Source organism: Ostrinia nubilalis, chromosome 18, assembly GCF_963855985.1.
Source record: "Ostrinia nubilalis chromosome 18, ilOstNubi1.1, whole genome shotgun sequence".
NCBI lineage: Eukaryota > Metazoa > Arthropoda > Insecta > Lepidoptera > Crambidae > Ostrinia > Ostrinia nubilalis.
This window is the reverse complement of record NC_087105.1, coordinates 8,912,754-8,937,693: the sequence shown is the minus strand read 5'-3', so window position 1 is coordinate 8,937,693 and position 24,940 is coordinate 8,912,754. Positions and strand designations below refer to the sequence as shown.

The 24,940-nt window shown below is 40.7% G+C and overlaps 1 protein-coding gene across 10 annotated transcripts in view; it reads right to left on the bottom strand.

Annotated features, from left to right (window-relative positions):
* The window catches only part of LOC135080692 (sodium/potassium-transporting ATPase subunit alpha), a 54,148-nt gene that overhangs the window by 3,575 nt on the left and 25,633 nt on the right, over nucleotides 1-24,940 (bottom strand). Inside the window, exons 2-15 of one of the 10 annotated variants that reach the window (XM_063975401.1) lie at nucleotides 18,642-18,747; nucleotides 13,495-13,575; nucleotides 12,943-13,074; nucleotides 12,680-12,850; nucleotides 11,903-12,124; nucleotides 11,045-11,263; nucleotides 10,046-10,226; nucleotides 9,334-9,591; nucleotides 8,675-9,024; nucleotides 8,318-8,569; nucleotides 5,566-5,777; nucleotides 4,787-4,970; nucleotides 3,949-4,164; nucleotides 1,841-1,935 (exon numbers count right to left, since the gene is read on the bottom strand). In XM_063975401.1, coding sequence (XP_063831471.1) covers nucleotides 1,841-1,935; nucleotides 3,949-4,164; nucleotides 4,787-4,970; nucleotides 5,566-5,777; nucleotides 8,318-8,569; nucleotides 8,675-9,024; nucleotides 9,334-9,591; nucleotides 10,046-10,226; nucleotides 11,045-11,263; nucleotides 11,903-12,124; nucleotides 12,680-12,850; nucleotides 12,943-13,074; nucleotides 13,495-13,575; nucleotides 18,642-18,650 — 2,582 coding nt within the window. In that variant the 5' untranslated portion in view covers nucleotides 18,651-18,747. Of the gene's footprint in view, nucleotides 1-659; nucleotides 755-1,840; nucleotides 1,936-3,370; nucleotides 3,466-3,948; nucleotides 4,165-4,786; nucleotides 4,971-5,565; nucleotides 5,778-8,317; nucleotides 8,570-8,674; nucleotides 9,025-9,333; nucleotides 9,592-10,045; nucleotides 10,227-11,044; nucleotides 11,264-11,902; nucleotides 12,125-12,679; nucleotides 12,851-12,942; nucleotides 13,075-13,494; nucleotides 13,576-18,641; nucleotides 18,948-24,940 lie in introns of those variants that run through there. The other 9 variants (XM_063975402.1, XM_063975400.1, XM_063975398.1 and 6 more) reach the window with 9 other exon arrangements.

The following is a 24,940-nucleotide window of genomic DNA, read 5'->3' as shown; positions in this document are numbered from 1 at the left end:
CATGTAGTATCTTCTTTGTATATTTATTGTGTATTTTATTAATTACACAAAGGTTTCATTTGAATCTTTTAATCTTCTATCATTTATTTGCGATTCTCTTTCTTGTTCATAGGGTATCGTTTATTTTACAATTTAGATAGAAAGATTTTGGGTTGGGGTAATTTATTATCGAGGGTCCAATTGCTCAGTGCTTATTCGTTATTATCACTCTTCCACATCCAGTGTCAAATGGTAGTCTTTTTAATCAATACGAGTAGCCGCGCCGTCCGGATCGACATAACCGACCACCGTACGCATTTCTGCCAACACAAAGACTTTATCAATTCGCTAATTTAAAACCCTGATCGGTTCGTTTTGTCATGCCAATTTTTATTTAAAAATTTTACCATTGTTGGATGTGAAGGGGTATATAGTTTTTTTTTCAAAACGGCTGCTTTCTAATCGGTCATCTATAAAGCTTTTCAGCTGTTTACGATCCAACAATAGCAAAACGGTGACCCAGTGGGAAATCGTTTTTGGAATAGATAAATTGGCGAAGTGTTAATTCTTTGTGGATCGGACGAGTCGTGTGCGATCTTTGGGCGGGCTGCTCGTCGTGTAACACCCAAATGATAAACTATAAGCATGGCCGCGGCGGGGCGGCGGGGGGTGCAGCCAACCTTCTGTTGACGAGGTTGTCGCGGTAAGGGTCCCGCGGCTGCCGCTTCATGATATCTGACTCGGGCGCCTCGTACGCCAATGATATAGCAGGCACCTTCGGTAACACCAAGCAATCAGCACAAACCAACAACACGACGGGCGTCGCGCGACTTACATATACATAATAAATATACACACCATTCCGGTAACGCCGCTCGGTACTACAGCTAGCGATATTACATATTCTCGAAAATTACCAATAATACTAATTTATATTTACTTAATTAGCTAGATAGATGTAAAAGTAGGAAAAAATTGGCGTGATTGAAAGTCATAAAAACTGGTTATCTTCCTTATAAGAATACAATATAATATTGAAATAACTACTCTAGTGATAGAAGTTACAAATAAGCCCTAGCAGCGTCTGAATTATATTGTTACATGTATTACATAATACGATTTAGTGTCGCTGTACCTATTGTATACAGATGGTCCTGTATGATATATACGGTTGGTGTGTGATGAAGCTGGTGGCGTAGTGAGTTAGGTTGAATGAAACGATTTCCTCGTGGAATAGATATCGTGTGGTGTGCATGGAGATCATGAGGTAAGAAATGAGATAAAAAGTAAGTATAAGATAAACAATGTTAATAAAATTAATACAATAAAATTCCTTACTAGTAAATAAATAGGGAGTCAAAATGAAATTGTAAGTATAAAGGCGACTTATATATTTGTTTATTAGTAAGGAAAAGAGACGATTAGATCGCATAGGTACATGCACGAGAAACAAATGACAGAGACAGGGAGACACACCAAATAACTTACCTTTAACACACATTACTCAACAATACAAATAAATTACCGAAAAACCACTCGTATGGAACAATGTGTTTGTGTCGCTATCGACTTTTTTGTTAAAACACATTATTCCATCACAAAACATCAAGCTACATACGGTTAAAGAAAAGGAGATTGTTAGTATAGAAAAATGTAAAAGACATCGCAAGGCATTAAGTAGGAGCGGTGCGATCTGTCGCCTTCAATATCCATAGAGAGCTATGTCGTGTACCTACGGGACCACGTCCACACTGCAGGCAACAACCAAACCTCAATATTGAAGACTAAACACGTGGTAGCAAGCAAATTAGCGGATAGTATAATATCTTTGAACGAGTGCGTTCGCCTCGTGGTGTTTTACCTCTCGTTAACGAGTTTATCAGTGAAAGGATTACGCGGCTGTCGCTTCATAATGTCAGATTCGGCCTCCTCGTAGGCCAGGGAAATGGCGGGCACCTACACAAATACTAGCGATGTGAGCGCCTCGCGACCAAAGCGGTGCACCCACAGTACACGACAACACCGAGCACAGGGCGCGCGCGCGGGCGCCACGTGACCCGCCGGCGGGGCTGGCGGCCGACTCTAGCCTTTATTGCTTGACTGCCATAAAGTCGATTACTGATTGGCAATAGGAATGTTTCCTGGGTAAAAAAGCAAGAGTTTTAATTAGTCCGTCAGTTAGCTTATCAAAAACTACTCGACACGTATTTTTCACTTTTTAAAACTAATGAAAATGTAAAGAGATAAAGCGTGCCAAAGTTCTAAAGAAAAGGCCCGTGACGTCACTGAGTGCGTAATAGTGCAGCACTTTGTTACGTCGCGCGGAACTTCAACGCACTATAACTTTGTAACTATTTGTTTGATTGACAATTAAAAATATACGTGTCCAATATTTTTTTATACTAAAATTGACGGACTAAAAAAATTTTTATGGAAACTAGCCTATTCATTTGCAACAGTTTCAATGCTCATAGGTTCAAAATTGAAAGTGGTTACAGACGAAATATAGCATCTAAATGTCATTTTGGAATGGCTAATTTACGGTATATTTGGTAGCCTTTTTGGCAAATAAAATTAAGCTTTTAAGCTAGTTTAGAAATTAAAGTATCCACTGTCAGCAACTTGCAAAACTTTGAAGGTCCTTTATGGCAGTCAAGCTTTAATCGAGCTAGCTGGTACACTTGCTTCTTTTGACCGGTAAAACGGTCCACATACAGAAGTCAAGCGACGTTCACGTGGCACCCGCTCGCAGCGCGGCACTTATACTATCAGAAACATAATAGGAACACATAAACAAAACGTTGATCATGGCATGACGTCTGTGTGGGTGGGCTTCTCCAATGTGGAACGTAAATTTAAACAAATGAACTATGAGTGAGGGTGACCGATAACATCAACCGCAACGCTCGGTTTCGGTCATGATGATGAGGTGACGTGACATGACATGTAACATTAGTGTGTTGTGTTTTTCGTTGTAATCTAGGTAACCTGCACGGACGAGCGTCTACGCCCTCGGCGTAGCTTTAAAAAACAGGAATTAGAACAAACAAAACACATCTAGATTATTGTCTTTTTACAGGTAGCTTCTCGTATCTTATAGATTTATTTCATTCGAGAACTCTTTTCTACTATAGCAAAATTTATTAGCTCGCATTAACGAATCCACATTTTCCATTATACCACACCAATTAATGTCCTCCATTTTACCTAATCATAACTGTATGTTTCTATACATGTGACTATTGAGCGAGATAAAAAGGTCGTTATGATTGAGTACAATAGAGTCGTAATTAGGAAGACATCCACTCGTCACGATATCGATAACAGGCGTTATTAGCTGAAAACGAGTTAGTAGTTACACGTCAACACTTATGCAACACGCAATAGAGACCTCTCATTGACTAGTTTGTCGCAAAATGGGTTCCTAGGCGGGCGTTTCATTATGTCTGCCTCGGCCGCCTCGTACGCGAGCGCAATCGCTGGCACCTAACGTCAACATCTTATTAATATTACATTACAACAGTTCATCTGCTGGATCTCCAAAGCTTCAAAATCTTAAGGAAAACATTCGACGAACGACTATCGTTTGAGTCATGATTCATTGAAACAAGGTCATAAAATTGGTGACCCAATACCTCAAGGGACAGTCATTCGTGTCGACAATTAATAAGTTATTAAAACCTTAAAGAAAATCCAATTTTTGAAGCTTTTTCTTTTGTTTTCAGTTTAATAATGCCATAATTATCTTCTTTATCGCCCAATCAAAGCTTCAAAAACTGTTAAAGAAGTTAGTGACATTACATTGAGAAAGTATTATCTTCACTTTATCACATTTCTATTTATATTCTTATTTCACAAAGCGTAGGACTTGAAAATTCAAATATAAATCCAAGCTCCAGTCCTTTCCCAATGTAACATCTTCACAGAGAAAAATAGATCGTATGTTACTTGTAATAAATTCGAACTTACCATGTCGGTTCCAAGATCGATGCAGAGGATAGTTACAGTGCCGAGTGGCAGGGGAATGTCGCAGAGGATGAAGGCAAGGAAGGGAGAGATCTCAGGGATATTTGAGGTCAGAGTGTACGCGATGGATTTCTTCAAGTTGTCGAAGATCAATCGGCCCTCCTCCACGCCAGTCACGATCGAGGCGAAGTTGTCGTCGAGTAGGATCATGTCGGCGGCCTATGGACGAACATGTGTATGAGTGTGGTGGTTCTGGTGATGTAATGCCCGTTTTCACCATCATTCGCTTTTTTAATTGACCCCTATGGTAACACATATCAGGAATTTAGTTTTTATAGGGGTTACTTAAAATTAGGGATTGATGGTGAAAACGGGCATAAGACATAGATTTTATTTATGTGTAAATCTTAACGTTTCCCTTTCCATCATAATGTGTAAGAGTTTTGGATCAGCATTGGAGTTACTGCTTTCTGCTCCTAAGCTAATACAGTTTCAAATATGAGAATTGCTAATAATTATAGATGACTATCTGTCAGAAATCTTTATCCAAGACCTAGGAAACCAAATTTTGTAGTTTATCCGAGAGATAAGTTCCAGATATGCTATTAGACTTCATTAGCAGTGGTGAAACAGGTCCGAGCTGTTATTATTCAAGTAGAAATTATTCAAGGTGACCTTGTCGGTGCTCATTCGGCAGACACGCCCTGACTCCATCTTGTCTGTCTGATATTTGAGCGAATTTGACCCGTATCATACGGGCCGTATGATAACAGAAACAATCTCGTCCTATGATTTATCTGAGGTAAAATGAGCTGTAAATCAAAGAGAAGAGAGTACTCACTTGCTTGGACACGTCAGATCCGGCGATACCCATGGCGACACCAATATCGGCCTTCTTCAAAGCGGGCGAGTCGTTGACGCCGTCACCAGTCACAGCCACGATGGCGCCGAGGCGTTGGCAACCTTCTACGATGATCAGCTTCTGTTGCGGCGAGGTACGGGCGAATACGATTTCCGTGTGGTACCTAACAGAGGGTAGTAAGGTTTAGTTTTGTATCTAACTAGCAATTGGTATTTGAAAGGATGTAATTTTTGTAGATGAGTTCATATTGGTAATGATAGCGCATCATTACGAAAAATGTGCTTAGGAAGTGTGAAGTGTTGCGAAGGCATGTAAGCCAATCGAATTTTTGGATTGCACATAACTTCGAATCTGATAAATTGAACCAATACAGAGCTCGAGATCCTTGGAAAGATTAACGAGTGAAATGTTTTGATGAGTTGCAAGTCAAATATAGATTGCTGTTTTAGTAAATCTTGTTTTATGAGTCGACGAAGCTTATAATGTGATAAAGGTTAGTATATTAGAGATGCTGCAGTTTGTTTCAAATAAGATCCTGTTCATCTGGCCAATATTTCAAACCAGAAAGGTTTTTCAGATCTTGATCTTTCTTAGCTTTAACAGGAAGGCGCTGGATGTAGGCCGCTACTACCTAGTCAATATAGAAATCATTGGGGGAGGCCTATGTTCTGCAGTGGACTTCTTATGGCTGAAATGATGATGATGATGATAATATTCTTTCAAAATGAATCGTACAAGGGCCATATAATTAAACTTACTTGAGAATTTCGTCAAGCTGGTCCGAATTGAGTTCCCTCAGCTCAGTGCCGTGGACGACAGCCGCCTTGGCCTCACGCGGGTTGACTTCAGAAACTGGGATGTTCAGGCGAGCGGCGATATCCTCAACGGTCTCGTTGCCTTCGGAAATGATGCCCACAGACTTGGCGATGGCTTTGGCAGTGATGGGGTGGTCACCAGTCACCATGATAACCTGAAATAGAGGGGATGGTGAGAAATTGAAAGTTCAGCTAAAGCCCGGTCCGTGAGCACGTAGAATTTTGTCCAATGACCCCTAGCTACCCATCCTTATCGCTCGAGCGTAATTAAGTTGTTATCGCGCTCGCACACTCACTGCGGGTGCCAGTCGCACAGTCGCGACAGCAATATAATTACGCGCGAGCGATAAGGATGGGTAGCTAGGGTCATTGGACAAAATTCTACGTGCTCACGGACCAGACTATAGTTGACTAAGCAATGGCTTTTTAGATGGCACGGTGATTTGTAAGGTTCCCAAAATGGCGTCACCCAATGTTAAGTAATCGGCTTAAGTAATTAATGTTGTTCTATAACAACTATAGCTACGTGAGTATAATTTTCACGTATACTAGGTGAGTGGGATTAAGCCTCCATATTGTTGAAGTGATAGCTACTTGTTTTAATGTCTTCATTTATTAAGCCTCGAAGTATTTCGTGTGCCCTTTACATGACCTTGAACCAACAGATCAGCTGACGAAATTGGGTCATCGGCGTTCAATTTATAGTATTTCCAGTATAAGCTGAAATGCACTTTATTGCGCAAACGAGTCGCCATTTTGTTCAACTGTCTCCAAGAAGGGATTTACCTGTAACAATTTTTCTGTGACCTTTACTAACCTTGATACCAACCAGTAGATCGGGTCATCGGTGGTCAATTTATAGTTTAGCGCTGAAGTATTCGAGTTATGCATGAGCGTGCTAACCAAAATCTACGTATTACGTAGATAAGAGAGTCGTTATTTGCTTGAATATCTTCTGTACCTGTAGTTAGGGGGCGTCCATAAATTACGTGAGACAATTTTGGCTATTTTTCAACCCCCCCGCCCCCCTTGGTGAGATTTGGTGAGATTTTGCCTGACGCCCTCCCCCACCCCATAATCTCACGTGATATTTTAAAAAAATCCGAAATTTAAGTTTTGGAGTAATTTAACTGAGAAAGTTTTTTTTTGTGTGCTTAGTGCGAGTTTGCATTTACCGTTGTCGCTAACGAGTGCATCAAAAAGATCTATAAAGTTTAAGATTTTAGTTCTTGAAAGTATCTGCTAGGGACGCTGTACAATCATCATACATTTAATGCATGTCATTTTTTACGCAGTCGCTAGCGGATGACGATCGATATAAAGTCGCACTAAGCCCATTGTTTACGAATATATCCAGAAAAACACGTGTAGTGATAGCGGTTAGTACTAGGGTCTCATTGTTTTTTTTTTACAGAAGTACCATTATTGTTCATCAAAATCGATTTTGATAAAAAAAAAACTTGTTTTATAATTTTCTTAATTTCGTCATTTATTCTGCATTTTAGTATTCACAAATGCAGACGGATGCATTTTTAGTTTTATTTGTTTAGACGGTATAGAATAAAATGTCATTATCATCATAGAAAATATAATTTTTTAGGGTCCCGTAGTCCTGACAAGGAACCCTTATAGTATTTTTTTCTTTCTTTTTTTTTTAAAGATTATTAGCAAGTGTCGATATGTCTGTTTGTCCGAGGTTTTGCTTGGAAACTATTGGCACTAGAGAGCTGTAATTTTGTGGAGGTATGTATATTACTTAATCACGCCGACAAAACGGTAGAAAAAAATTTTGAAAGAACATTTTTTTAGGGTAGCTCCCCTACATGTAAAGTGGGGATATTTTTTTTTCATCTTCTACATCTACACCATCGTGTAGGATATCGTTGGATGACTTGGGGGTTTCAAAGACTATTTTTCGATTTAGGGATCCGTTTGCAAACTATTAAAATTTAAAGTGCCAATTTTTATTCGAGCAGGGCGTCCCCCCTCTCTAAAAACTAGACTGTTGGCTTGAAAAATCTGGAAAAATTCATAATAATACTGCTTTTTATGAACTTTCAAGAAAACTATAACGGTTAGGGTAGGTCAGTTAGTTTAAGAGTAATAGTCATTTAACTCATTATATATCTAATAAAAATTCCTTAGAAGAAAATATTAAAAGCGACAGATAAAGGTAATTGCTTGCTTCTGAAATATATTTTGTTAACGACGGACAACTACGGAACCCTACACTGCGCGTGGCACGACACGCACTTGGCCAATTTTTTTACTTAAGGTTTTAGACCAGTTTTCTGGCAAACTCTATTTCTCTATTTCTTACGGAAAAATTACGTGATATTTCCTGAGACCCCCCCTCTCCCCCACGTGAGATTTAGTGAGGTTTTCGTTCACCCCCTCCCCCCCCTAAAAGTCTCACGTAATTTATGGACGCCCCCTTACTGTTATTCTATGACTTACTGACCTTGATACCAGCAGATCGGCACTTAGCCACGGCATCGGACACGGCGGCTAGGGAGGATCGATCATGCTCATGAGTCCCACAAATCGCAGGTTGTCCAGAGGGAAGTTGGGGTCATTAGTGTTGAACTTGTATCCGATGGGGACGATGGGGTACTTCGAGCCATGCATGGCAGTGCCGACTAAAATGCACTTTATTGCGAAGACAATAGTCCTTATTTGCTTGAATGTTACTGACCTTGATACCAGCAGATCGGCACTTAGCCACGGCATCGGGCACGGCGGCGCGGGGAGGATCGATCATGCTCATGAGTCCCACGAATCGCAGGTTGTCCAGGGGGAAGTTAGGGTCGTCAGTGTTGAACTTGTATCCGATGGGGTATTTGTCTGAAGGCAGTTGCAGATCGCAGAAGCCGAGCACACGCTCGCCGAGGCCGCCGAGTTCGAGGTACGCGTTGTTGAACGCTTCCTTCATTTCTTCGTCGAGGACCTGTTGATGATGACGTCATGAGTCTAGCATTTTAATTGCATGTTAAAAATTACTTATTATTGCCAAAGAAAACTAAAGGTAAGTATACTTGTAAGACTAAGCTACCTTCTCCTTTCCGCCAATGAAGATAGTGCTGCAGCGTTCCAGAATCCTCTCGGGGGCTCCCTTCATGACCAACAGATGACGGGGATCGCTGGGGTCGTCGCTCTCGTGAATGGACACCTGGTACTTGTTGGTGGAGTTGAAGGGAATCTCGCAAGCCTTCTTGTTGCGCTTCCTGATCGACAGAACATCTCCGAGGGCCAGTTCCATGCACTTGAGGAGAGCGGCTTCGGACGCGTCACCAGCGACTTCCTTCTTCAGGATGGGCACGCCGTCTTGGCCTCCCTTGAATTCGGCGCGGTTGCAGAGAGTAGCGATCTTGGCGAGGGCTTTGAATCCGGGGCTGGTGCGGTCTGGATAAAGGATCATAACGTTAGGAATGACAAATGACAAGAAAATGACAAGTGGCTGCCTTGTAATGCTGAAGAGGATAATAAAATGCATGACAATGTATTAGATTTTTAAATGGGCTACTACTATTGACAACATTCAACGTATTTCAACGCGTTAGGATCATAAAACATTAGCGCAGCCAGGCACGAAAATGAACCTGCTTCCTTTCTGCTATGCATGTTGTGCTTTGTATGTGACACGCCCTTTCGTATAAGATTGTTCTAGGACTCCTAGATGACCTCAAATGACTTCCATCAAGAACAACTCACCATATTGTACTCCAGACTGGTCCTCAGTGGTATCAGCTTCAATGATCTGGTTATCGAACCACATGTGGGCCACAGTCATTCTGTTCTGGGTCAGGGTTCCGGTCTTGTCGGAGCAGATGGTGGACGTGGAGCCGAGGGTCTCTACGGCTTCCAAGTTCTTCACCAGGCAGTTCTTTGAGGCCATGCGCTTGGCAGTCAGGGTCAGGCATACGGTTACGGTGGCGAGCAAACCTTCGGGTACGTTGGCTACGATGATACCTGTAAGAGAGTGCCAGTTTGAGTTAGATGCCACCAGAAGACTTCAATGATTCTGTTAACAAAATCTTGCAAGTTTTGACACCAATAACGGTTTAGGGTGGATTCGACCAAACGAGTAAATATTAATCTCGGAATAAATCGTAATTTTTTCGACATTTTGACATATTTCCCATACTGAAACTTTCAATATGCCAGTTATACCAAGAGTTGTTCTCGGATAAAAGTTTGGTCGAATCGAGCCTTATTTGACTATGTTCACTCGGGTGAAGAAAGTGGAATTTATGGTGACTTCATATCACCTTGGAACCATATCACCCAGGTGAAATGATTTTGACTCATCTGGATGATTTTTTTCACCTTAGAACTGATTCACTCAGGTGAACAAAGCCATTTTTTTATTAGACTTGTGACCTTCTATCACGCATCATCTCAACGATGTAACTGTAAAACTTACCGATAAGGAAAATGACAGCGTCCAGCCAGTGGTAACCAAGGATGAAAGCGATGACGAAGAAGGTGACTCCGAGGAATACGGCCACGCCCGTGATCAAGTGGATGAAGTGGTGGATCTCCTTAGCGATGGGGGTCTCTCCCGTGTCCAAACCAGAGGCCAGACCAGCGATACGGCCCATCACCTACAAACGTTGTTACTTGTTAGTCATTGAATCATACAGTCAGCGTCATATAGTTCGTGACACTCAGTGGGCAAAAAGATGATGATAACACATCCTTATTCCAATTGTAATAAAGACGTGCTACGAACTTATTGGCTACCTACTTTGGGTACATGAATTCCATACTATAATTATGTATGAAGTTTACTATACTGTCTGGCAGGAAAAGTAATTTAGTCTCGTAATGATTATTATCCCACTTTTTTTAACAAAGGGAAGTTAATCAACTTTAATGGATGACCAGTTAATTTAGACATCATAGTGGAAAATTCCGCAAACGTGATCAATGTTCATGTGCGCTATAGTTAAATTGGTCAAGGCTGCAAGTGCGTGTGCACCAATACATCATGGGGCTTATGGGAATCCTTGTTATGTTAATTTATGGCGTACTTTCAGCTATTTTTAAATGACTTTAATAACAAATAGGACAAGTATAGACTATTCTAGTCTAGTTCTGTCCTTGGATATATTTTACTCGAAGTTTGATGTAAGTAATAAAAACGTATTACTGAAGTTAACCCCTTTATGTAAATGAATCATTTCATCAATTTCCTCTCACGCGTGATAACAGAAAATAAAAATAACCCCGCATAATTTTTTACAAAACATAATTTATGACTCAAAAATAATGAAATGTTTTAACTGACAAGTTTCCGATAAGCGGGATAAAATGCAACTTTTTGTATCAAAATCCTAATTCAAATTCAAATTGTTTATTACATGTAACACGGTACTTATATGGGTTATGGTTATGGCTATACAATGGGTTGGTAACTTACCGTGTTGTCTCCGCAGCAGATGACGATTCCCTTCGCGGTGCCCTCAACAGCGTTGGTAGAGAAGAAAGCCAAGTTCTTGGTCTCAAGCGGGTTCTCGTTGGTGAACTCATGGCCACGGGACTGAGGCTCGGACTCGCCGGTCAAGCTGGAGTTGTCTACTTTGAAGCCTCGCGCCTCGATGATGCGGATGTCAGCTGGGATGCGGTCGCCGAATTTCACCTACAGGAGACACAGTTTTATAAGAATCTGTAACTTAATGACTGTATCATTTACATTTTGATCAAAGTAATCAAAATGCTAAGTTATCTAGTGTAGTGTCAAACACATAATCTATAAACTATAATCCGGGCCTCTTCAAGGCGAGAGTGAATAAGCACTTACAGGGCAGATATGTACCATCCTAGACTGCATCCCACTTAACATCAGGTGCGATTGTGGTCAAATACCTGCCTTGTTATGCATAAAAAAAAAAAAACATTTAGCGCTATTCTTTTATCTTCTGTTTACGAAACTACCATAAAAATGGACATCTTCATTATGTATCATCATTATCATTTCAGCCACAGGACGTCGCCTGTTGAATATAGGCCTCCTAAATTGGCCGGTTAGTAGTGGCCTGCATCCAGCGCTTTCCTGCTACCTTGGATGAGGCAACCAGTTTTTGGAGTGAATGCCACGTATCGGTAAGACTAGCGACAGAGAACCAAAAAATGGTCAGTGTCAAAAGACATCAGTAGGCCTAGGATGCGCGCCGTAATAAGCTTTTATCGCGCCATGTCATCAATAAGATTTTATCACGGCGCGCTGGAGTCCAGAAATCTGAAATGACACTAAAGAACAGAAGATAACCAAACCCACCTCAACAATATCTCCGAGTACCAGGTCTTCCGCTCGCAGCGTCAGCTTCTCACCCTCGCGGATGACGGTAGCAAACTGGGGCACCATGTTCTTGAAGGATTCCATGATCTTGGACGACTTGCTTTCCTGGTAGTACGAGAATATGCCCGTGACGATCACCACAGCCGCTAATACGATTCCGAGATACAAGTTGTCGTCCGCTGGTTCTTCGACGGTACTCGCCTAGAATGGAAAGATTATTATGAATAACGATGGCTTTGTTTTAGGTTTATGATGTACAGCGCCACTTCAGGCTATGAGTAGAGACGACAGCACGTCAAGATGGACACGGTGGCTTCTTATGTGTTTAGTAAAAGAGGCGATTTTGCAACAAAAAAAGTATAGTCTGTTGTGCTATAGTCTTTTAGCTTGATGTTCCGTCTATAGTACTATGTGATGATGCTTTAAGTGTATCAAAGTTCTGTCTTCTTAAACTAACAGACTTGAACTTCCAAGAAAAGTCATAGCGCATCAAGGAATGAGTTAGTAACACTACCTACACCACTGTACAATAATACTGTTGTTTTGTAAGTCATACTCCAGAAATGTCCGACACGTGTCGCTCAATGGAAAGTTTGAGGCACGGTCAATAAATTTAACAGTTACCATTAATTTCAGAATAGCTTATTCTAGAACAATTGTACATAAATTACATCTCTAGGAGCCAAGTTCAAAATGATATTTAATGGAAGTTGCCGATTGAAGATTGACGAGACTGTGTAATGAAGACATACTGACCTGAATTCCGTAGGCAATAAAGCATAGAATAGCACCAATCCACAATAATAACGCGAAGCCGCCGAACAGATTTTTACAAAACTTCACCCATTCGGGCGTCTGTTTTGGCGGGGTGAGAGCATTTGGACCGTCTCTTTCCAAATTCTCTTTCGCTTTCGCATGACTAAGGCCCTAGAAGAAAAAAAAACAAATTACAAACGTCTTCCAAATAAACCAACAAATAAAATTAGCCTTTAGGTCTTGACTGGTTGAATTGAACTTACATTTTCTGGATGTGTCTGAAATCTTTGGTAGAGCTCCTCCGGTGTTACTTTGTGAAAGTCAATATCCAACTCCTGCTTGAGATCATCTAAGTCTCCTGCTTTCCGTTTTTTTGCGGGGGGTTTCCGGCGTGTCTGGAATGCACACCAAATACTTATTAGCGGCAGAGTTATTTACATACCGTCACATACATAACGCACAGTCAATTGTAACATTGTTTATCAAAGCTTTAAGATTAACAGTAAAACAGCTTGATGGATCTGTGTAACAAAATGCAAAGTCGAAATGGTTCGAAGAAAAAAATACAAAAACAAGCATGCAAGAGTCCAGTGGCGGGTGACATGGTCAATTCTGTCATGACGAAAGAAGGCACTTCTTAGACTTGAATTAATGTTTGAGCTTCTGATATCTCTTCAAAATTAAAATAGAATAAAACATGGAGAAATTATGCCCCTTTCTTGTCTGATCTTAAAGTTGTAAGTTGACTGGCAAAATATTGGTATCAACCGCCACTGGTTGTCACAAAAATGAAAGATGGTAATGCAAATAAAAACCTTGTACTGCCCGTCTGCGGTTCTATTATCATCCTTTATGGGCCCGATGGTTGCGACGCGGTACGAGTCGGTACGGCCATGCTGCAAACACAACTAGGGGCTAGACACATTCTACAAGGCGGCCCTACAGGCCATGCTCATGGATGGGGTGGAAGTGGCCAACAATGATATCGCATGGTTTAATGTATGATCTAAAACAAACACAGGAATCATTTTAAGGGTACGAACGAACATTCATCACGGCCATGCAATATCTATGCTCAAAATAAAAAATAGCTAAAGTAGTAGCAAGGGATTGGATTTTAAGGGAAGAAATCTGAATCAAAATCCATTTCCTTGCATGAAAATTTACTATGGCATATTTATACTGTAATGCATTGTAATATAGTGACCATTGACAACGTGGTATGTGTAACTAAACAGCTATAGTGAGCGTCATTCAGCGACTCGCACACAGCAACAGATAATACAGATCGCGTGGTTATAACCTTGCCGAACGTACACACTATAGTCCTGCTAGGGACCAACTCAATGGCACTCAATTGATCTGAACTAGTTGCGCGTGCGAACCTGAGCGCGGTTGTAAGGACACCGCAAACCTCGATGCATGACGACTTTACCAATTGTGATTTCGTTCAAAAACCAAGATTTATTATACCTATTGCTTCAAACTCCTAAACCGAGACTCAACCCTGAAATGATGATTTATGAAGCGATTTTGACGTGGACCACAATTCTGCAATTACGTAAACGCTGTTATTAAACCCACGTTCATCGCACACGATCCCAAAGCTTATATGTGTCCAGGAAACTGTGTCAGCTCTTACGTAAGTGCAATAATGCATTGTGTTCAATAGGGGCGGTAATGTCACTGCTTCTAAATGCGTCCGCGCTGCCGTAAACAGGCGAGCTGCGCGTCGCCGTCGATAATTGATCAACGTTTTCATGCAGGCCTCATTAAACCGCGCCCTGAATTCTGCTGAAGGTCACGATGAGAATAACTGGAGCAAATTGTGGGAAGCGCGCAGCCTAAGACTCGAGCGCATTACCTACCCGCATAGAAACGGGCGACGGGAGGCTACGGCTAGATGGTTTACGGCCAGCACTTAATTAAGTGCCATAAAGGCCGCCATAAACGCGGCAAAGGGGATGATGGAATATTCATACGGCATAAGATCACGTTAGCCGAAGTGGCAGACATGCGGCAGCATGTTCGGCCCGCATTACATAAGCGGCGGACTCCGGGCATGCGCAGCGCGACCCAACCCCCGCTACCCTCGACATAAATAGCTAAAAGACAAGGTTGCCACCCCCGGACCCCGGCGACCGCATTTATAATCTCTATAAAGGTTAAACCGGAATATCTGATGAAAAATCGAAACTGGTTCTGGTCAGAATGAAATGTTAACACCGTCCGAGGGGTAAACGAGCTCATTTAGAGCGTCTTGAAACGGGTTGGTAAGTGACAAAGATTTAGAGGGGTTTCGCCAAGAGCAAGTCTTGGTTGGGGACACTATTCAAAAGTCAAATCGTCCCGTTTGCAATAGCCGGTTCGTCAAAGAGCGATATGAATTTTGAAGGGCCGTTGAGTAAATTTGTTTGGCAAGGTTCCTCTGACTTTGAACGTATTTTAGGGATTTTAAAAGGTCATCTGTACCTATTAGCTGACTTCTAATGATTTAATACGGTTTTTCTGTGTAAACTTACGAATATCCGTTTAACCTTTGTAGATTTAATGTCACACGTACTAATTAATCTAATAAATCGCCAGCGTTACTTTAAGATACGCATTCGTATTACGAAACCGAGAAGTCGGTCGGTCGGCGTACGTATCTAATATAAAAGTCATGTGTTCCACTAACTCTAAATAGAAATGTCAATGAACGTTCAGCCGAAAGATTCATTGCCACGGTCACAGAACTGCTTTGTACCGAAAATTTGTGGTTACTATCGTAGTAGATGCATGACGTGTGAATGAGACAATTATTTTTAACATTAATGAGACGACGCATTCCGTGACACCCCGGCCGGTGACGACACGCGGCGCGATCGTGCCAAAACATAGGACGGGACAGTTAATTTCACGTGCAGTCTTTATATTAATAACAGACAGACTTTGAACGCGGGAGAAGTGTCATTGAAGCTTTTACTGAATGCGCTTTGGGAAGATTGACCATTTAGCCTAGACGCAGACTACAAACTTTTAGTCGGCCGATAGTTGGGCCTGATTCTAATTTGTATGAAGAATCGGCCGATCCAATTTGCGCACTTTCATAAATCTCCATACTGATTAACAGCCCTACTCAACTATCGGTCAACTAAAAATCGGTGGTCTGCGCCTAGCTTTAGGTACTCCCATAAATTCACAATGTCTATTTCAAAGAATATTTTTAATTTAAATGATTAATTAACAATGACTAACGATAAGAATGTTAATTCAAAATAAACTATTGTTGAAATGCTACTGATAAAATGATACTGAGATGTTAAGTGATTAACTCTACATTTATTACAATTAAGCCAGCGAAAGACTTTTGCAAATAACGACAATAATGACGATAGATAAATACTAATACCGTTGAAATTATAAACAGTGTTTACCTAATAATGCCGTATTAAAGTGCAATTACGACAAATTAAGCATAATTAAGATAACCTTATCAAGGTTGCATAAATATTATGCATTCTATTTTTTAGATTATATTATTAAGAACATTGACCACGGGACGTCCGAAGTGACTAACAGTTAACCAGTTAAACGGAGGTTAAAGATAACTCCAATTACTTGAGGTACTATTACAAAAAAATTATTTAATTGATGATAACAATGAAGTTTTTCTAAAAATGTATTTACAGAAAGAGAATCAAATAATTAAAATAATATATGCTTTTTATAATTCGATTACTTTAAAATCAGTCAATCAGTAAATAAGGCAAATAGAGATAATTCGATCATTTTTGAGATTATCAAAAAGTGTCCTTAATTTGAAGCACCTTTGTAGCAGTTATTTTATTACTTTAACATTACCAATACGTCCTACTTCAAAACAATGATAATGTAGCGCTATCATTCGAGATTATTATTAGTATAAGTTAAAAAATATATATCTTTAAATATTCTTAAAATATCGTTAGACTAAATATTTATCTACCGTTACTAGGTAAAACGCGAGATCAACGAAACCATGTCATGAGATAAGTCTATACACCTGCTGATGACAGACATAGCTAACAAAATGTGCAACAAATTAATCCTAGTTTATCTTCTAGTTATTGTTTATAGTTACTATAACCAATTGGCCCGTCATGTGAAAATCATCATCGTCAAATATGCACACAAACAATGACAAAGGTGACATGATGTATAAATTCATGTCGAATCGAGGCCGCATTCGATGTAAATGTGATTTATGGTATTTTCCATTGAATATGCCATGTATGATGCGACAAAATCTTTAAAAGGATATGATTGATGTCTGATAAATAACTTATTACATGCTTTAACATTTCCATCTGTTACTGTTAGTCCTCACAATAAATGATACTTATTTTCTTCCGTTTATTTTATGTATCCTAGTTGGATTCGTGTGCGGAATTTTAAAAGTTATTTAATTTGATTTGAAATAGATTTTCCTAGTTATTTAGTGTAATTTCTTTTAAATTAGAAACATACACATCGCTAGCGATAGCTTTTTTCTTGTGCCGCTTGAAACCCTAGGGCGTACAGATACCACTTAGATAACACGGCAAAGCTCCCTTCAGTCAGGGAGTGGTAGCCAATTACGTAAAGTAGAAAAGATTTTATAGCAAAATCTAGAAAGATGTATAAGATCTATTAAAGATCTATTTATACTATTAAAACTATTGCTAAGAGTTAACTCAAAAAACGTAGTGCTCCTAGAGTAAGGTTGAAATAGTCAACTTCATGATAGAAAAGGGGAGTTCTGAGAAAACTATCCTAAAACAAAGGTTTCTGTAGCACTCTTTAACTAATTTACGCGTGCTAAGACTAAGACAATTTGGAAACTCCCCAAGGACCGTCTAGCATCCTAATTGATGCATGCTGTCGTCATAGAGGATAAAGGAAATACTCCAATAGAGCGACGGTGCTCTATGCGATTTAAATGACATAATGACGAGGCAATTTTCTAATAAACCTTCGCTGGTCCGTGTCCAAGCACGGCGCTCCCGACAACCTGTTAGCAACTTCCTTCGGAGCACCTAGCGAATCTTCTTTGTAACTACACTGGTGCCTTGGCATGTTCGGACCCCTGAAGCTAAAGGAACCCCATTGAAATGAGTTCTGAAGTAGGTGTGCCATGATTTTTTGACCGTTAAAGAGAATTGTAACAAAAGCGATGAAAATTGTTTGAGATTTGAGAAGAGCAAACTACTTTGATGATATCATGTAATTTTGCGGTATTGTAATCGTTATAATTTGCAGAATGACCATTTACCTAAATCAAAATGGAAGAACTGCGAGGCTTTTAAGTAAAGCCTACTTACTCCTAAATATGTTTTGCTTAATTTGAATTCTATTTCTAGAGATCTAAAAGAGAGTATGTTCTAGTTTCATATCTAATATGATTATCACAGATGGATCTGTGAAGAGAAGAGGCATATGGAAGAGCAAAGTGTCTCGCGCTCCGCACAGATCGATACAGACAAGTTACGCAACCCGGCCGGCGCCGTTCTCACAACTGTGATATCGCCTTTATTTGACATATTTTACCAATTTACTGTTTTATACCCCTTTCACAGAAATAAGAACATACACCCCGAAAATATGAATTATAAAATAGTGCATGAAAAAATTAATTGTGAGAATTCAAGCTTGAATAGAGATTCGTACTCTAATGATGGTGGGTTTGGGAACAGTCGGTGCAAAAAACTAATGTTGCACTTTTCTTGCGCTAGCAGAACAAAGGCAGTGTAACGTGCGGATGAAGTTCTGCGTGACCTATGGGTCATGCCCAGAAGAAATCAAGCACTGATCACGATAGTTAGGGACTGACGAGCTGCGGCTCCTTCGGCTTCAGCACTCACTTCCTCGACATGCACTTGCACCTCACGAAAGCACTGGCCTCGTACTTCAGGCTGGCTACTGCAAACGCTAAGGCAAGCACTACTGCAAGCACCGCACTCACCTCGCCCATTTTCGCTAGTCTTTATAAAAAGGCGGATAAAAAGGTGTAAGCCGCCTCTTGGTCTCGCCTCTGTCCCTCAACGGAATGGGGTGGGTCGTCGCTAGTTCTGCAACAACGGGGACCTTTACGGTTTCCTCGTTCCAACGAAAAAACTTAAAAATATGTGCGCTTCACGTAGTCTCGTTGCACGGCACTAGGGCTATGTCATCGTGGTACGAAACTAAAACCCGGTATGAGTATGAGCGCGGATGGCCAAGGCGCGACGTTCGGCGGCCTGGTTCGGGCGGCGACTGACGATGGGGCCAGCGCGTATTGAGCCGACGGCGCACTGACGTCACACTGCGTCACGACGCCAGCGCTGCCGCCGCGCCGCCACCGTCGCGCGCAGCCGCGCAGGGCGCCCTCTACCGTCGCGCCCGCCCCTCGCGGCTCCGCGAGCTAACCTTCCACAACCGGTACGATGACAGCCTTCCTGATCAACGCCATACCCCGAGTCGCATCCTAATATCCTTACATTTATCATAACGCAAAAATGTTACTTCTTTAAATCAGATAACAGCGACGTTTTCAGATATCTGCAGTCAGTCGACGGCGGTGATAAAAATTTACGAGGAACTTGTTGGTAGGGCGGCGGAGGCAGACCGGAGGATCGTTTTCGACGCGCCCAACCTTAATGTAATGTTGAGTATTGACAGACGGCTTTATCTTGAGAATGAATTTTAAACGAGAGAGTATTTTCCTTGCATTAAGGATACCGGATAAGGGTGAAGTAGGTTATTTACTATGAAGGGCGACTAGACTATTCATAGCTTTTGAAACAATGTGTGTCCAGATTTAAATCATGCGTGTAGTAGATTTGATTTTATCGAACTATATAGAAATTTTATATCGAAAGAATATATCTGAGCTCGTTTTATAGCATTCGTTTTATGATAATGTCATAACCTCCGTACATAAATAAATTGTAGACGTAAACATTTTATTGCTGTGCCCGTTCTAAGTAGCCGCGATTCCCGGCTGACTAAATCCGCGAGTCTCGCTTTTGGAGCGCTCCAAAATTTATTACCTCACCATCGAGAAATAGAAACCCACATTAAAACCGAAAAAGGGCTTCGGACGCATTACATTGGCTCCATTAAATCCTTTGTCCGAATGGAAGTGCTAGTGAAAAATATCAGCCGCGCGGGTCTGACCTTGAAAGGCTACGAATTTTATGACTCGGATTTAGAAATAATTTTCCAGGTCAAATTATATAAAAGCTACTTATAGAACTTGGGTTGGTAAAGAAGAATAGTCGCTTCAGTGAAGCGACATTATCAAGTCCATGAATTTTTCATTGCAGCATAGATGGTGGTGCACACAGGAGGCTATATTTAGAAAATCGATAAAATAAATTGCCTTAGTAGAGCCGTTTGCTGCACATTCGGTGCTATGTATGTACGGCAGTAATGATCGATTTGATTCGGCCGCCATCAGCCCGCCAGGATGATACACGAGGCGCGCCGCAAAATAATATTTGTACAGATAATTTGGACGGAAAAGTAATCAGGAACAAGAACCAATAATAAAGTATACCTTAATGTAAGTTTGAAATAGGTTGATGGATAAATTGATCAGATCGTTGTACAAACAAGAACTTCGTCGTTTATCCGAAGTTAAGCGAAACTCAGAGAGCAATGAAAATTGCAAAAAAAGAAAAAGAGCTTTTGGGAACATTTTGTATCCGAGCAAATTTTCGTACGGCTTTGTAACTTTTTTCAATTAGCAACAGACGAAGTTTCATAAAAAAGCAGCCTTTTTTATCGTTGCGAATTCGGAAGCCTGTTAGTCTATCAAGTGGCTACCGTGGCAAGTTGGCAACTCCGTTTCCGGGCGGCCAGGAGCGCCACCTGTCCGATATTAATTTCCGGCGCTTGACGGCCTGACCCGCGTAATTACATGTCAGCAAATATAGACATATCTCGACCGTCCATCCAAAGACCAACTTTCCGACTCCACTTGGTCACGTAATATGGCCCTTACATTTTATATTTAAGGGGGAAACGTGCCTCCTTAGCAGTCCCGTAACTCTGCAAGTTTCGCTCGTGAAGGTGTTACTGGGCAATAAAAATCTGCACCGCCTGACCGTTAACGGGTTCAGAATATTAAATCGCTGTCGCCGATACAATTACAATGATGAGGTGAGGTAAATGCTGAAAGCGCTGAGGCAGGGTAGTGGCATTTTATTCGCAATCTCCCGCAGAGGCTGTGCCTCCTCGCAGCACAATAAAACGCAAAGTTGCACTTTTCAATTTCAGCGTCCGCCATGCCCTCGCTCTGAGCGTATTTTTCATTTTACCGGCTCTGGACTGGAACGTTAAACAAAAGGATTTTTCTATTCATTGTTCCAGTTGATTCATACTCGCAGATGTTTTTTTTTAATTTCACATGCAGAAAACATAACATTCGTCATTATAAATTCTGAATTGTAGTTATTATTGTCGACAAATGTACGGATCAATACCATTGCAATATGTCACTAGGACACTATAAAGTACGCATGCACCAGTTTGCTTGCTACCTGGGAACCACCCCCGGGTCCCCGGGGCATAGGTCAGTTACTAATGCGCCCTCTGTGCATGTCATATTCAAATAGCAAGCGCCACTAGGGGAGCTATTAATATTTTTGATAAGTCATAGAACACGGAACGAGTAAAGTAACATTTATAAGTTTCATGAATAACAAGCTTAATATGTTTTAGAACTGACCTGAAATAACAAACAAGATTTTGGGGTAGCATCAGTGACTGGGTCACTGGATACCGGTCTTATGTAGACGTCGAGTGGACAAAGAGATTTTAAGCGGAGATAAGTTAGAGGGGTGTTCTTGATGTATTATGTAAGGCATTAGTATCAGAGCGGTGGGCCATTCCTTCGCCGTGGACCGGCATGATATGAAAATTCGTCGTGTAGCGGCCGGCGGGTGAAGGGTGTTCGCGAGGGTGTTCGGTTTGGGGGCGGAGGGTGCACGAAGGCTCTATTTGGGTCACCCCGGGCGTCATCCCCACGATCAATAGCGGTGCCGGCGCGCGCCGTCGGCCCTCTCGCTCTCGCGCCGCCAGTTACCTAACGCGTCTCGCACACTGCCCCACCGACATTAATTATTTTCCAAATCGCCTCTTATACCAGCTATTTAGCCTAAACTAAGAACTATAGACCCATTCTGTGTTAATGGGGCCTTTTAACTGGGCAAACATCGGGATCACGTACGTAACGACGTGAAAAATTCACAAACCACTTGCAGGATCCACCCCCGAATGGTCTGGATCCTTCCTAGAGCGACTTTGTTGAAAAAGTTACGTAACATGGAACAATAGACATTATCGTAACCCATAGGAGAGTTCCTATCTGAAAGCTCTTAGAGCAAAGGAAATTAAAACGACTAAGTAAGATTTAGCAATTCCGCAAGTTGGGACCTATATACCTATTTTATTAGTTGACTCCGCCCAAACGGCCCACATTTAAAAGTGTGCTGAAAGCTTTTAATAAGGCGTTCTTAGGGAGAGGGGCTCAACTGAGTCTGAGAGGCATAATAAATATTAGTGGCGAGACGATGCGCTGCGAATGCTAACTACGAAAGTAGATCAAACTCCCTCTTTTTATTACGAGTGTGGAGCAAGTTCCACATAACTTATTTTGCACATTAACTACGTTATGCATAGTGGAACATATTCATGGTCGTTAAAAGCACCTAGTGCAGCGGAACAGTGGTAGCCACTAGTCCCCGTAGAATCCTCGACATTTGCATTTTAACTGGATCGTGTTCGACCAACTTTTTACATTAAGCAGCATCAGACGGAAAACTTTTCTTGGAAAGTCATTTAATATTTTATTCACGCATCTTTTTTATCCCTTCATTGGATTTATTACAACGGATGAATCCCTGTTTATGCGTAAGAGAAATCTTATGTTTTCTCTGCTTATGAGATTGTTAATCTGGTAAATGGGTGTTGGAAGGTATTCGGGAATTTCTTATTCAAATATTGTGGATGTCCCTGTGACAAAAGGAGAATGTGTGTGTAATCTAAAGATTACAAATATATCACTGGCACCTCATCACTTAATAAATCCACTCACTCCTCTTTTGTCGCTGACATGACGTACTGTTGAAGACTAAGACGAATGAGTTTGTAACGAGTACGTGTAAGTATTTCCAGGCTACACGTGCGTAGTAAAATATGTATTGTTGGGTAAAACGCATAGAACGCTGTTCGAATGATCAGAAATAGTTTGGCGAGTACTTTATTCGAAATAGAAGGTACACGTAGTTACAGTGACGTGAGCAAAGGTGCCAAAAGGTGGCCATAAAACTCCTCGAGGTATTCGACAGTATGGCGGCGATCAGCTTTGTACTGTAATTGTGAAATTAATTATTCACGGATAGCACATGTTCAGTGCGATTATAGAACCGTAAAATGTATGCGTTGTTAAATGCAGTAATAAAATTCAACTGTTATATAATAGTCGCAATGACATCATTTCACGTACGTTCTAAGCGCTGCATTTCTGTTGCAATGTTCTCGTATAAAAAGTACCTATAAACACCAATTTTTGAGATCCTCTCAATAAATGATACGTGTATAACTAATACCGTTACTGAATGTGTCCAATTTCCAAAAAACTGTTGGGCGGACAGGACAGTAGCACAGGATTCCTTGTTTTATTTTAAATCGCAGTTTGTCCAATTAAAAAGTTTGGTCGCCAGTATTGCCAAGCAAAATTTTTATTGGTTTTACACTGACTGAACCAGATTACATGAATATTCTTGATTACCTAGATTTAGTATTCCAATAATAAAAGAACTATTTACTGGAAGAAAGTTGGGGTTAGAACCTTCAGTATTTTGTATGCAAGATATTAGAATATAAGGGCGCAGAGCTCTGCAGCCAAAAGCTCTACACGACTAAAATAAAAATAAGACATCATATTAAACAACAGCAGATAAATAGTACAATAACCAGACAAAATCACGCTTGGACAAGGTCATTGCGAATCAGAATATTGAGTTATTTACAAATATGAAATACTCTTAGACATCCTCGAGTCATATCATTGGTGATATGTTTAAAATTCATGACGATAATAGCATGTTTTATAATGCGAGAAACATTGGACTAGAAAGAGCGATGGAACAGCAATTGGGTATAAATTTAGTATAATCGGGATATAACGTCGACACCTCATATATCTATTTGTTTCGCAAGCATATTCCAGACATTAGTCGACAGAAATATTTGATTAAGCTACATGAAATACATGAAAGAGCTCCCAGATATTCTGTCCGCGTTTTGATAGATTATCGAGATCCGTTCGGGGGATCTATCACTGACACCGCGTACGCGCCTTTCGTCTACAATGAAATGGTCTGAATTTTGTCTTCATTTGTTCGAACATCCGTAAAATTTTCTGGCGTCGTGTTGATTAAATTTCGGGGCATTGTAAGCTCTTATTATTTGAAATTAGCGAAATTGGCAACCATTTTGTGATCATAGACGTTATTATTTGTTTTTAAACTTACAGCATTGTTAAGAATTAGGATAATAAACTCTACAGAGGTACAGAGGTGACTCACGGTCGGTTAAAGATGCTAATGGGCTTTATTTATGTGCAACCGTGGAGAATATCCAATTTTCCGTGCAAGTACGACTCGACCGTCAAGCACGAGACTGGTCAACCGCTGCTGGTAACCGGCTCTAGGAGGATACGAGTGCGTGATCAATATTACTATTGTATTGACACGCAATATTTCTATAATTGTGGCTCGTGTCCATCAGAATACTTAATTCAATGACAAGCATTGAAATAATAAATAATATAAATCACTTTTCCGTGAGTCAGGGTTGGAAACGGATCTTATAGTAATTGATAATATTCCATTACCCTAATTACATAGCATTTTCAGCGGAGCTAGCTTTAACGAGACTGAAAAGAGATTATGACAATGACATAGTGTTCTTTCCAGTTTCTCTTGTATTTTCCAATACAAACACATTAGTAACTAAGCCCAAAAACTCAGTAGGACCAAATCAATTAGGTCTCATCACAAACGCGAGTCCGTGTGTAGAATAATAAATCAAATTCAGTTATGGAGATATTCTTCAGCAGGCTCTGCGGGTAGATAAATAAGATTACTCTTGTAATATTGTCAAAAATGTCATAGGCAATCCAATTTTACTGTAAATTGGTACTATTATTGACAACATCAGATTTTTCGTGCTATGACGAAACGAATCAATGCCTTTCATATTTTATTCACATTG